At 43.1% G+C, this 13,921-nt stretch overlaps 1 protein-coding gene across 5 annotated transcripts in view; it reads left to right on the plus strand.

Annotated features, from left to right (window-relative positions):
- The window catches only part of LOC147109195 (echinoderm microtubule-associated protein-like 5), a 236,892-nt gene that overhangs the window by 158,435 nt on the left and 64,536 nt on the right, over nt 1-13,921 (plus strand). For all 5 annotated transcript variants that reach the window (XR_015080190.1, XM_086002884.1, XM_086002885.1 and 2 more), the window contains one exon: nt 9,310-9,436. Coding sequence is in view for 4 of the 5 variants with exons in the window: in XM_086002884.1 (XP_085859010.1) it covers nt 9,310-9,436 (127 nt within the window). In the remaining variant the exon portion in view is untranslated. The remainder of the gene's footprint in view (nt 1-9,309; nt 9,437-13,921) is intronic.

Here is a 13,921-nt window from a genome sequence, read left to right on the forward strand (position 1 = left end):
AGGTTGAAATTTTGTTTTTAACAAAGTTTTGGCAAAAATATGATGCAATGAAGTTTACTTTTTGATTATATTTCACCAATATATCTACTTCAGTGCTACATTTACTCAAGTTGTTGTTGCACTGGGATTTTCATACCAAATTATTACCATATTAGGGTTAAAACCCTAGCATCTAACGGCTGAACCACACTGATTCCCCTCCTTCACCTGTAGCAAGACCGGCCAGATCAGCAGCTCAAATTGTGAATTAGCACTCTGTTGCTTTCAGTGTAAGAGTTCAAGCTGTCTATTTATTTAACAGTGCAAGCTAAAGCCCACATCACCAGGCAGTGAACACCAGTATGTAGAATAAGTGTGTGTGGCTGAGTGAAGCAGGTCAAGTACATTGGAACTGTTTTCCTACAAAAAGCATGTGCACCTGTACTTGATATTCATTGCTATTAAATGTGAAAGAAAGACGTTGCATTTATATAGGGCTGGATTTTCAGTGAGGAGGCGGGTAGAAGGTGGGACTACAACTTTCGGGGTTGTAGTCCCGCCTCCATCGAGTTGTAGCCAAGCCACGCGATTTTGACTTGATTGACCTTGTTGAGCCCGCCCAGCGGGCTCAGCAGGCCAATTAAGGGCCACCCGGCAACAGGTGACGTCACAGATTGATATTTCATTTGTCAAGACCTTTTGACAGATGAAATATCAGCGTTTGACAGTTCTTTGAAGCTGTCAAACACTGACAATCTGTACTCCAAGTTAATTCCTTCCTCTCAGGATGATTTAGAGATCTCTCCGAAACAGAAAGCTGAATGCTGCAATTTTTGACAGATCGCGGCCATTCTGCTTTCTGTGCTGGTGAGATGAGGGACTCCCGAGACCTGAAGGAAGGAAGGCTGTAAAGGTAAATAAAACTACTTTGAACACTTAAACACACCAAACACACTTATGCACCCATCACTCACCTGAACACCGGACATCTCGACCCCTCCAAGCCCTTCAGCACGATGGCCCGCCTCACTAACTTGGCGTGGTTTGGAGCTGTCGGGAATCTCACACTTCAAGAATGAAATTAGGTATTAGGCTAAAAACTGCCTGTTAACTACCTGTTAACAGGCAGTTAATTGGCACTAATCCCCTTCCCGCCTCGGGGAGGCGGGTCCCAGTGCGGGTTGGGTACTCGCCTCCTTTGAACTGGCATGGAGGCAGGTTGGGGGCGGGATGGGTTCGTGCCCCCCCCGATTTCGGGATTTTAACCCCCCACACGCCTCCAATCCCGCCTCCATGGCCCATAGAAAATCCTGCCCATAGTGTCTTATCACATCTCTCCGAAATATCCCAAAGCATTTTGCATACAATAGATTACATTGAAGTGCAGTTACAGTGGTTATGTGGGTAAATGTGGCAGCCATTTTGCACACAGCAATAGAAATGAGGTGAATGACCAGTTATTCAATTTTTGGTGGAGTTGGTTGAAGGAAGAATGTTAGCCAGGATATTGGGAGAACTCTCTGCTCTTTGGATAGTGCCATTGGATCTTTAATATCCAGCAAAGCCAGTGAAACTGGCAGATGGGTCCTCAGTTTAATATTTCATCAGTGCCAAACTGGAGTGTCAGTCTAGTTAATTGTCAAATGGACGTCGGCCCACATTCTTCTGAATGAGAGGTACAAGTACAATTTACTGAGCCAAGCTGACACTGTTCAGTCATTCTCTCAATTTGAGAAAATTGGAGAACCTGTGACTAAGATAGTTATAACTCTGTTGGCTTGAGTGAGGCCAGCGTCTTTAATGTGCCGTACCCCGCAATACAACTGAAAGTTAAACTTCTTCACCAACAAATCCTCCAGCCTTCTCACACTTCCAACCCCAAAATAGAATAGACTATTTTCCATCATCCAGTTGGGATGCAGCATAGCCAGGTGGACTCTATACAGTTTACTGTTTGAAATTAAACGTGTGCTTGAAATTGAGAAAGACTGCTTCCTCCGTGTGTCTGTTGGAGACTCTAGAAATTGCTGTTGTCATGCTGCTTAAACTACTTGTTATTGTTAAGTCTGTGAATTATTTAGTTAATTAAAACACAGACTAATGAGTAACAATAAAAACAGGTCTTTACTGGTTGGAGGTAGGGACTATACTGAATACAAGATTACTGCACAGTGCTTATATACCGGTGTGTTCACCCCCGGTATTACGTCTACAGCAGCCTGAGAAAGTAGTACATCTCTTAAGGTGGAACAGGCTTAAGCTCTCTTAAGGTGGAACAGGTTACATACACAACACTCCTCCCTTCTTAGCTTTATAGTCATCCCCCCATTTAACATAACGTAATAACATATATACATATATAACTTCATGTTTAACGTAACATATCACAGATTCAGTCTCTGCGGAAAACAGTTCACAGATTCAATCTCTGTGGTGTAGTCGGTTCACGTTACTCATTCAATAGTCCTTTCATGGATTTAACAGCTTGAACTTCCGAACTGATTTGGCTCCGTTTGGAGGGACCACGTGTGTGATCTGGTAGAGGTGATAATGGTTCAGATGGGTCATCTTCTGTTTTTACTTTTCCTTTTCTGCTTCTTGGAGACTCTCTGGGCTCCATTGTCAGCTGCCACAGCTGCCAGCTGCATGCGCAGTTCCTCCTTCTCTTCCTCCTGTTTCCGTCGTAGAGCCAGCTTCTCCCGATGTTCCGTAGACTTTTGGTGCTCCTCCATGATTTCTGCACTTTGGGAGTCGAAGTTACAAGCTGGGCAGGACAGGACATCGTAATATTCGGTGTCGTCCACCAGGTCATAGTAATATTCGGTGTCGTCCTGAGCTAGACCAGTGAGAGGGTCGTCTATTTCCTCCATACCCAGCTGGACGTTAGCCAGCTCTTGTTCCAAATCCAGACATCTTTCCTGAAGAGACTTCTTCATGTGTACCTCTGCATCCAGCTTTTTCTGGGCTTTCAGCAAGTCGTTTACTAGTGACCTCATTTGTGATTTTAATACTTCAACTTCCTTTGGAGATTGATTGCTCGGACTATGCAATCCCTCTACCGGAGCAGCTGTTTCAGCGGTCTGTTGTTCTACATTGACGTGAGTCAGCGTACTTTTGGCATCCAATGGCTGCTCTGTTGCAGTCGTTTCAGTTTGTGTCGTCACATCAGCCATCTCAATGACTTTTGAGAGCTCCGAACCCTTTTCCTTTGAAGATCGCAGCTCGTGTTCAAGTTTTTCCCATTTCAGAGTCTTGTCCCTCAGCATATGAAGGAGTTGGCTGACCATTAACTCTTCTGACACCAGATTATGGCACGCACGTTCAGAACCTGAATCAGCTTTGATTCGTTCGGCCTCCTCGTGCAGATGGTTGGTGTGCTCCTGCTCCATTTTCTCCATCAGTTGCTTCTGTTGCCTTTCCAGATTCTCCCACTCTGTAACAAAGAACTTTTTTATTTCATTCATCTCTTGCTCAAAACGGCGAATCATTTGTTCTAATTGCTGTTGTAGTTTGAAATGGAGTTGAGTTCGAGCCCAGTGTCCCTCAAAAATGTGCATATCAGTAGACTTGACAGACTCAGAATTCTCTGTTAAACTATGTTGTTGTTGCTCAGTGGAATTCTGTGCTGAAACTTTGTCTTTTGCACATGGGTTGGTCTTACCATCATCAGTTCTAGAGTCTGGGCTGATTATCTGCACCGAGTTCTCACTCTTTATGGCTTTTAGCGAATGCCAGTCCATATTTATGTTTCTAAACCACTCCCGGCCTAGTAGTGGTGGACCTCCCTCCGGTAGCACATATAAGTCCATTATTTGACTTCCTTCGCCCTTGTTGGCCACTGCAACCTTTATTGTCCCGATGGGGTACACTCTCTGCCCCGTGTAGGTTGTCAATATAATCTCCGTATCCTGTAGGGGAATATGTTGGAATAACCTTCTGTAATCTTTCTTATTCATGACCGACAATGCCGATCCAGTGTCCAATTCCATTTTTACTTGGACTCCTTCTATCTGAAGAGTAACCCAAATTGTCTGGAGGTCTGCACCCTTACCAACGTTGAGTACCCTTAAGCTAGCCAGTTCAATACTGCTTGCGTCTGAATCGGACTCCTGTTCGGCCACCTTGTGTACCTTTGCGTATTTCCCTTGCGGTGACTTCTTGTTGCTGGTCTTCTTCGCTGACCTGCATACTCTAGCTATATGTCCAAGCCTACCACAAGTTCTACATTCTTGGTTTTTAAACCAACACTGGTTCTGATCATGCGTTGTCTTTCCACAACGATAACATTTGCCAGAACTCACACCCAATTGTGTGCACTGAGCTCCGGTGACCGTAGCTGCATTACTGCCGTGCCTCTCGCTGCGGCTTCGTGTGCTGCTGCCATAGTGACCGCCTTCTCAAGCGTCAGCTCATTCTCCTCGAGCAGTCGCTTTTGTGTATCTTGTTTAAATAAACCACACACAAATTTGTCTCGTAGTGCATCTGTCAGTCCCGTTCCAAACTGACAATATTTCGCTAATTTACGCAATTCCAGCAAATATTCAGCATTGCTTTCATGCTGTAGCTGCCTTCTGTCGTAAAATTTAAATCGTTCCGCTAGCATCAGCGGCGTGGGGTTTAGATGATCTTTCAGGACAGTAACAATCTCATCGAACGTCTTATCCGCCGGTTCATCTGGTGATAACAGGTGTTTCAATTGCCCGTATGTCTTCGCACCCATTAAATTTAATAATGTTAGAGCTTTATCTTGGTCACGGATTTTATTGGCCTTACAATAATTTTTTACTCTTTCAACATATATGGCCCAATCTTCGAGGTCACTATCAAAGGTGCTAATATTCCCGTGTTTAGGCATTGTAGATTTGCAATTTCTCAGATTTTATTTTCTTTACTTGTTATCAAAGATGGCGGCTTCCCGCTCTTGCCGTCATCCTCCGCCCACAAAATGGCGGTTTTCCCGCGCTTGGCGGTCTTCACCCGTCCCCCGACGCCGTCTCCCTTCAGCCTCCGAGTGCGGCCCTTATCAGCGGATGCGATCGATGGCCCGGCTGCGCCTCGCACTTGAAAGCGGCCCGGCCCTTATCAGTGCTTGCGATCGATGGCCCGGCTGCGCCCCTCACTTCAAAGCGGCCCGGCCCTTATCTGCCGATCGCTATCGCCCTGTACCTCTCTCTTCCCCAGTCCTGTCTTCTACTCCGGTTCACAAGCTGATGGAGGCTTCAGGTTCCTAATGCCTGTCGCTTCCAGTGGGGTGGTGAGTGGTGAGGTTTGAAACCTCTCTTCAACCGCCGTGGAATAACTGCCGCAGGGTAAGAACCTGACTCGTCGCCAGTGTTAAGTCTGTGAATTATTTAGTTAATTAAAACACAGACTAATGAGTAACAATAAAAACAGGTCTTTACTGGTTGGAGGTAGGGACTATACTGAATACAAGATTACTGCACAGTGCTTATATACCGGTGTGTTCACCCCCGGTATTACGTCTACAGCAGCCTGAGAAAGTAGTACATCTCTTAAGGTGGAACAGGCTTAAGCTCTCTTAAGGTGGAACAGGTTACATACACAACAGTTATGAACAATACTTTTCTAATACTTCAATGTGTTTGGAGATTGTTCAGAAAAAAAGGTCGATTTTACTATTACCAGACTGTTGAGACTTTGGTATTCAATTTCTTCTTCCAAGACTAACACCAATGGCTTTGGTATGGTTTCTATGTCAAATTGAGCTTTCCCAATGTGCTCTGATCATCTTGCCACCATTTTAAGGCTATTAATGTGGTTTCTGCAGTCCTTCAGCAATTCATAATGAAATCCACTAAAAATAAACGGGTTAACACCTTCATTCAAAAAGCAAAATAATTTCATATGAATATGTTGATGCTGTGGCGGTACCACTGGTTGTCCCTTACATTGAGACACATAATTCCCTTTAACTTACCTTTTGGGGCCGTTGCCCTTTTAACTTACCTGTTAGGGCCATTGCCCCTTTAAGACGCGCCCTAGAGCGCTGACGTCACGTCATGTACAACGTGATGTGCGTGCGCAGGCACAGCCCGGCCTAGCGTCTTCGGCCTCAATGGCCAGCCGACAGGAGCGACGCAATCTTCCGCTCCTGCAGCAAGCACCGGCACAGCCCGGCCTAGCGTCTTCGGCCTCAACGGCCAGCCGACGGGAGCGACGCGATCTTCCGCTCCCGCGGCAAGCACCGGCACAGCCCGGCCTCGCGACCTCGGCCTCAACGGCCAACGACGCGCATCACGTGACGCCCTAAGCGCGGGAAATGCGAGCAACGTGATGACGTCACAACACAAACGCAATGACGTCATCACGCTCCCCACAGGACTGCGAACTCAGTCCTCGTGGAGTCCCCGCTGGGACAAGACCTACACCACGGTGCTCCTACAGTCTGCCATCTTACCTGCTGTGATTAGCCTGTTCCTGTAAATAAACAACTTGTTAATAGTTTGTCAAAGTCAAACTCTCTTATTTAGTGGCGATCTACACGAACCGCTACAATGCATTGATTACTAAAATTGCAGTGAAGTTTCATCTGTATTCTGTCCTAAATATGGCTAGGTTTCTATAAATTGTTTGACTAAATAGACATTTGAACACCCTTGCAGCTTCTGTAAGTAGACAACATCCCTTACAACCTGAAACCCATCATTAGCTTAATGGTCTTGCTTGAAAGAATGTAGCCCAGCTGTAACAGTTAACTCTGAATGCAGCAAGTTGCTTACTGGAATTGTTGTAGGATTCCTGCTACATCTACATTGTCTAAAAAGATGGGACAATACCACAAACTAAAACCGTTTTACACAGCTTAAAACAACTATTCAAATTAATTTAAATTCATTTGGCACGTCAAAGGTATGGGGCAAATGTTGTGCAACACAAGTCATAACTTCCAACGCACACATCTAGTGTCCACCTGAAGTCATTTGCCCTTCTAATGTTCCCTTTACTCTCTTGGAATTTCACTATTTATTTCCCTCATTTGGGGGAATTCATGAGGAATACATAAGCTAAATGTTCAGAATTGCATCTGGATAAATACCTTTCCAAGATGAGGACTGCAAGATTCCCTGTTTTTATGCTCTCATTTTTTGATGATAGGGCTGTGAATCAATCGTGATCAAAAGAACAATATTATTTTGAGCGCAGATTTAAGATTAGACCATAATATTTTTTCTAAGATTAGACCACTTCATGGAATATGGATCAAAGGTAAATGCACATTTTCTGTCATTTTAGCTGGTTTAATCTTCAATGTTTGTGCACTAAGATGCATAGAATTAGTGTACTGGGATGTAAAGTACACACATACACCCCACATTAGAGTTCTGTAGCAGTAAGACACACAGGCCTAGAAATTCAGCTGTTTGCGCCAGCCGCTAGCGCCTTAGGAGGAGGAGATGTGGGGCGCTAGGCGGCTAGCGGCCGGGCGCTGCGCGATCTGCGCCTCTCCCCAACTTCAGTAAAGATTTAGCGGCAGCACAAAGCCTTTGCGCGCGCTCAGCTGCGCGCGCAGATCCTGACGTCATTTCATCGTGCAACGCCCTTTGTGCGCCCCGAACCGGAAATTCAGTGGCGCCGCCCTTCCTTGCGCCTGGCGCCCCCAGCGACTGGTAGAGGGGAACGGTTCCCAGTCGCTGCGGGGCGCGGGGGCGCTATTTAAAGGGGACTCCTCCTGCAGTATAAGTGGCAGCCATTTTGTGCCAATCCCTCTGTGTGAGAGACGGATATTTGGAGAGAGACAAAGGCAGAGAGCTTTCTGCTTTGACTCAGCGCTTGCACAGGTACTTGTGGCTTCAGGCCAGAGCTTTGCACTTGGATTTCACTTTCAGTGCCATAGCCTTGAGTCGCCACATATAATGGGGGCTGCAATGGGTGGAAACGTTGGCTTTCTGCATTGCATTCAAAGGGATCAGAGACGCCGTGAGAGAGTGCCAGTCATGGCCAGACGGAGATTGGCCAACAGGCATCGGCACAGGAGGCCTTACCCACCCAGGGTATACCGCCAGCAGTTCTCATATCTGAACATGTCTGAGGAGCAGTGTGTTCGGAGGATGCGATTCAGAAGGGAGGTGGTCACTGAGATCTGCCACCTGCTTCGCAGAGATCTGCAGCCACAGCTGAGGAGCAGGACGTCTCTGTCAGTGGCAGTGAAGGTGACGGTGGCTCTCAACTTCGATGCCACTGGCTCCTTCCAATCCGCTACTGGGGACATTGCCAACATCTCCCAGTTCGTGGTACATTGCTGCATCCGCCAGGTGAACAATGCCCTTTTCAGAAGGAGACGTCAGTACATCTCCTTCCCCATGACCCTGGACAAGCAGCAAGAGCGTGCAATCGGCTTTGGAAGAATAGCGGGCTTCCCCATGGTTGAGGGCGTAGAACTGATGAACCAGCAATGGTCAGGCCTTGCTTCAGGGCTGCAGTGCGCAGGGCATGGCAGCCAAACAAGTCGACCCTTCCCCTTTAAGAGCTGACCGGCGCCAGCGTGTCTGCCTTCATTGAGCAACTCGCCGCACCTGCGCTGCGCCCGTCCTCGGTGTTAGCGCCCGGATCGCCGGCTTAGCGCCTAATGATAGTTGTGCATCGCCTGCTTTAGCGCAGCAGCAACCTCTTGGGGCGATGCCACTGAATATCGGCGAAGGTGGCGCGAAGTTGCGCCGGGCGCAAACTTTAGCGGCCGCCCGGCTGTAGCGCCCCAAGCGTGGCTATACTGAATTTCTAGGCCACAGTGTCTTTGACCCACTATTTTAAGGGTTACCACAACTTTAAAGCATACTTAGAACCCTAATAGTGGATTATTTAAAATGCGTTGATAAAATAGACCTTTTGAAAGTTGCAATGTCATTTGCTATATTTGCAAGGGGCAGATCACCTTCTACTGGGTCAGATTTGTGTAGAAACAGCCAACTTGCTTTGAATTAGCTTCCTCCTATATTTCTCCTTTCGATAGGAACTCTGTGGTGGTACACATGTACAGCATTGTCTAAATTTGGACATGGGCCAGAATAACTGGCCCCTCAGTGAATTGTATTATGATGTTTTGCCTGACTTAGAATCTTGGCCTTCTGATCCAGTTTAAAGAATAAAATGGTCATTCTATTCTTTTCAGGTTCCAATCTCTTCAGATATCAGATAAGATTAAACATTTTAACGATTGTTATATATCATAATAGTTAGTGATTCTTCAATGATGAAGTAAAATTATTCTTGGCAGATTAATATTTCCAAATGACCGTTTCCTTCTCTGATTACATGAGTTGTCATAAAGATGAATGTACATCAGTCTTGAATATATTATGCTTCTTGTTGTAGGTTATGACAGTGATGTTACCCGGGAAAATGAAATCAATTACACCATTAGGGCCTTTGCAACAAGTCTTCGACCGATGTCTGGAATCAAGCCTCATCTACAGCAGAAAGAGCCTTCCCAAGAGGAAAGGTATCTTACATCTAACAGAAAATCTGCATAAGTCCTTGCATTCTAGTTCATATGGATTATTGTAAGAAGTCACACAACACCAGGTTATAGTCCAACAGCTTTATTTGAAATCACAAGCTTTCGGAGCGCTGCTCCTTTGTCAGGTGAAGTGGAGAAATGCATAAAGACACAGCTTATATAGTCAGAGAATAATGTCAGATGTTTACAGGTAATCTTTCCAACTGCCATTTATCACACCTCGGCAGAGAGATAATCACAGCAATCAAAGGTGTGAATGGTGTCCAAACAGGTCAGTCAGGAAAACATTACATCAAAGAACAATGAGGTGGGGTCACAAGGGGTCAAATGTTGCAGATGCTGGGGTCTGTATGAAAAACAAAAAAACAGACAAAAAACATTTTTTTTGCTGGAAATCACAGCAGGTCCGGCCGCATCTGTGTAGAGAGAACATGGATTATGCTTTTGGAAGGTTTTGGTACACTAGGTAATACTTTAGCAAAACATGAGTAAATTATCAGTAAAACTGCAGGGAAATTGATCTTTATTGTTTGCTTGACTGAAATGACACCATTATTTTTTTTTTAAAGGATTAGCCAAGACAACTTGTATACACGTTTTCCTTAGATTAAAAATTATCCTGATTCAATATAGCTTTATGATTACATGTTTACTTCAGGCTAATGTGTATCCTGGACTGCTGTTTTTCAATGTTATTTCAGGTTTCTATACATAGGATTCAGATTTATTGAGTGGATTCACCAGCGCCTTCCTGGTTTTAGTAAAATCTGGACACAATAATTGTTTTTCTTGGAAAATAGGTCAGCAATATAATTAACCTTTAGTCTGCCAAAATGTCCAGGAATATGTCTCTCTCTTTGAGTCCTGTTTCTTTTTAAATCATGCATTGTGGTGCTGGTAGTAACATTAGCATTGCAACAATAAAGTTTCTCGTAACATCAGGAGTAACTTGATTACCATATATTAACCCTAATAAAGCTAAAATACACACTTAACACTTTAATCCTGCTTACCTTGTTGTCTTGCCCTGTTGTTCTTATTTTTCACATTTATCTTTTTGCCCATTCTTTGTGTTCCATTCTCCATCTGTGACTATTTCAAATGGATCTGCTCTCCTATAGTTTTTCTGTGCTCTGTACACTAAATGTAATTATTCCACAATTCAATTTCACCTTAGAAACTTGACAATTTTTAATTATTTTGTGTTATATGTTTATGTTTTTCTATTTTTGTTTTAGTAATTGCTTCACCAGTTCAATCTAGTGACCTGCGCTGTAAAGTTTTCGACAGTTGTCAAGTCCTACATTACCACACATTCCCTGGTCAAGACCATGCTTCCAGACATTAGCCAGTACAAATCTTGAACCAGCAGCTATGTGATCCACAACAACAATCCAGTTTGCTTTCCCTTAACATTTATCTCTCCTAATCACCAGAAGATGGTCCAGCTGAGACTACAAACCTTTTCTACAGAAAATTACTGGAACAAAGCCATTATACGTTGGCATACCTTTGGCCTTTTACCTATAGTTGCTTTAAGCAGAAAATAATTTTGCAGTTTACTATAAAGTTCAATATAAATCAAATTAGTATGCAAGTCCTTTTCCTGCCCCAAATGTATGGTTACATTATATCCCATTTTCTTATCCAGCACCCTCTTCTGAATGCAACAGCCCATGTTAGGGTATGGCTCCATAGGTGGTATTATTTTTCCCATAGCTTCCCTAAATGGGTGTTCTTACTATGTGAACATCTGCAGGCGAATCTAACATGAAGGCCAACAAAGCTAAACCTAATCCTGTCCTCACCTAACATCCAAATTCTTGCACTTTCAGCAGGGTCAGTGGATGACAAACTCAAGTGGAAAACCGGCCTGATATATATTGCTCTCCCACGTCAAGGCCTGTCTGTTAGATTTAGCATAACCTGATTCAATAGTCAATACCCATTAATTGTTGCTATTTTAGGAAAGTACTCCAGCAGTTGTCCATAAGATCGCCTTTCCAACCCATTTTTTAATTGTTTTGTTAAAAATACTCAGGATTTAATTTCTCTAAATGTTTAGCTATTCTAGGCCTTTCCTTTTGTAATATATGCCTGCAGCATAGTGGCGAGGAGCTTCCGCTAGGTTGCGGAATTTTTAGCACAAATTACGTTTGCAAATCGCGTTTCCGCGATCTCTTGAGTTGGTTTAAAAAACATTGCGCTAGAAGCCAGCCCCGCCCACGAAACTGCCTATGCCCCACATTGAATTAATTACCATTGTGAGTTTCTGCTAATGCCATCCGTTTGCAGGCCTTCGAGGAAGCTCTTAAAATTAAGCTGCTTTTTTTTTAGGTGCAAGGACACTAATAGGTACGTTTTAAAAGCTTTAATTTACTAAGAAACTAACTACTGCACACCAATGTAACTAGTAAATGGTTCTGTGTAGTTTTTTAAGTTATTTTCAGTTATTTAAAATCACAGGTGGTGGACTAGACACTCTGATTAAAAATGCTTATTTTTTGTAATAAACCCATGTTCAGCTGTATTAATAAAACTGCTTCACGTTACCACTCTTAAATATATCAAGGAAAATGTTTTAATGTAAAAATTCTTTAAAAAAAAAAAAAAAATTACATTCTAAAACACTACCGATTGCACTGGTTCATGGCAGATTTTATGTTTGGCGATATACGAATGAGTTTGAGTGGAACTTGAGAAAATAAAACACTTCTCAAACTAGCCCAATTTTGCGCCCGGATCGCCGATTGCACCCAAAGCGGAGACTCTTGGCCGGTATATTTTTGTAAAGAAAGTTTTAGCTTCTGTAACAGTGCCTTTTGCTGTGTTGGATGTGTTTTTTTTGTTCATTTTTGCTGCTGCAGCAACTCTTGCATTCAGACTATTATTATGGGGTTTTGCATGCCTTTATTGAAGAACCAGCTAATTGGTTATTTATTCTACATTTTGGAGTGCTATTGCAGGATATTATGCTCTACATTGTTGCTGTGTTTGTAGTTTTGTACTGGTATTACAAAGGGGAAAATATGACCTAAAATAGATGCTGTGTTCCTCATGAATCGGTTTCGGCATAGCAACACAAATGCAACTTTTTGAAAAACGTTTTCTTCCCGAAATGCAAAATATGTATTTGTCTATATAACAGTCACTAAGAGAAAAGTAGTTTATTCTGTAAAGAGCACTTTGAGACATTTTGCTATGAAATGCAACTATTTATATTATGTCCACAAAGTATTTTTGTTGCTCACGTAAGCTGAAATCTCTAAATTAATCTATTTTCAAACTTTTCTGCTAATTCTTGCTCATTCCCTCCTTTTTCTGTGTGTCTTGCTTTCTCTGAAGGCAGGGAATAGTCAGGTAAGCATAATATATATATATATGTACACTTAGCTCTCCTAAAACACAGCAAACAACAATGCATTAAGCAATGAATTTGATTACTTTAAAATAATTTTTCTTTATTAAACGGTGATATTAAAACTATTATTCTTGCTCATTTTTTGGTTCTTTACGGAAGGTAGGATAGGCCCATTATCCAAAAAAGGAAACCTCACTTTAAATGTGTTATTTAGATTTTATGATTTTAGATTTTCTTGATTTCCTCATAATGTTTCTACCAGACCTGTAGCTTTTGCAACACAGCTTACGACAAAAAGTTCCCCATTACATTTCCATCTAGGCTTTAAATTGTCTACGTTGTTTGGTGAAGCAGCCCTAGCAACCACCTGTCATTAAATACCTCCTTTATTTCCTTCCATCAAAACCTAGCTGTAAAGAATAGCTAGATTTAGCTCTGGAAAGCTTTCAGACAAGGCTAGACCCCAATGAAGTCTATCTTGCATAGCTGTTTTGATGCAACCAGCACAAGCCTGGCTTCAGCCTTAGCTTCAGAGCAATCATCAGGCAGTTCCGACACTGACTAATCTGTCCCAGCCACTACTGCTGTGTACTGACTAGCCCACAAAGTATCTGAAGGTGTATACTTATCTAGTATCACCAAAGTATCAGAGTGTGGCTCAGGCCTGGATATATTGGGACTATCTATATCTGTTATTTTAGAAACTTTCTTCCCGGCAGTCTGGGCTGAATTTGAACCCAAATCCCAGAGGTTAAAGGACAGTGTGCATGATCCATTTGCCTTAAACTTGCCCACCATATGTTACACTTTTAGTTCCTTAGACCTATCAATGCAGGCATTTGTAACCAAATATAATAATGCTGCTAGCTTCACCTCTACTTCCCTTATTAACTCTTGCTGGTGCACTACTTTTACCCATGAAACGCAATATGCAGGCATTCTAATATTATCTCTGCAAAAATCATCATCAGCATTGAGTCCCTCCTATGCAACGATCGCATATGTCTCCAAATTAGACTCTTGCAGAAGACGGTCATTTATTATATAATCTTACAGCACGCAAAATGAATATTTTTACCGGACAAATTGAATAATTGATGATGCAG

Source organism: Somniosus microcephalus, chromosome 12 (assembly GCF_052327205.1).
Source record: "Somniosus microcephalus isolate GS21.2 chromosome 12, FLI_Smic_1.0, whole genome shotgun sequence".
NCBI classification, from domain to species: Eukaryota; Metazoa; Chordata; class Chondrichthyes; order Squaliformes; family Somniosidae; genus Somniosus; species Somniosus microcephalus.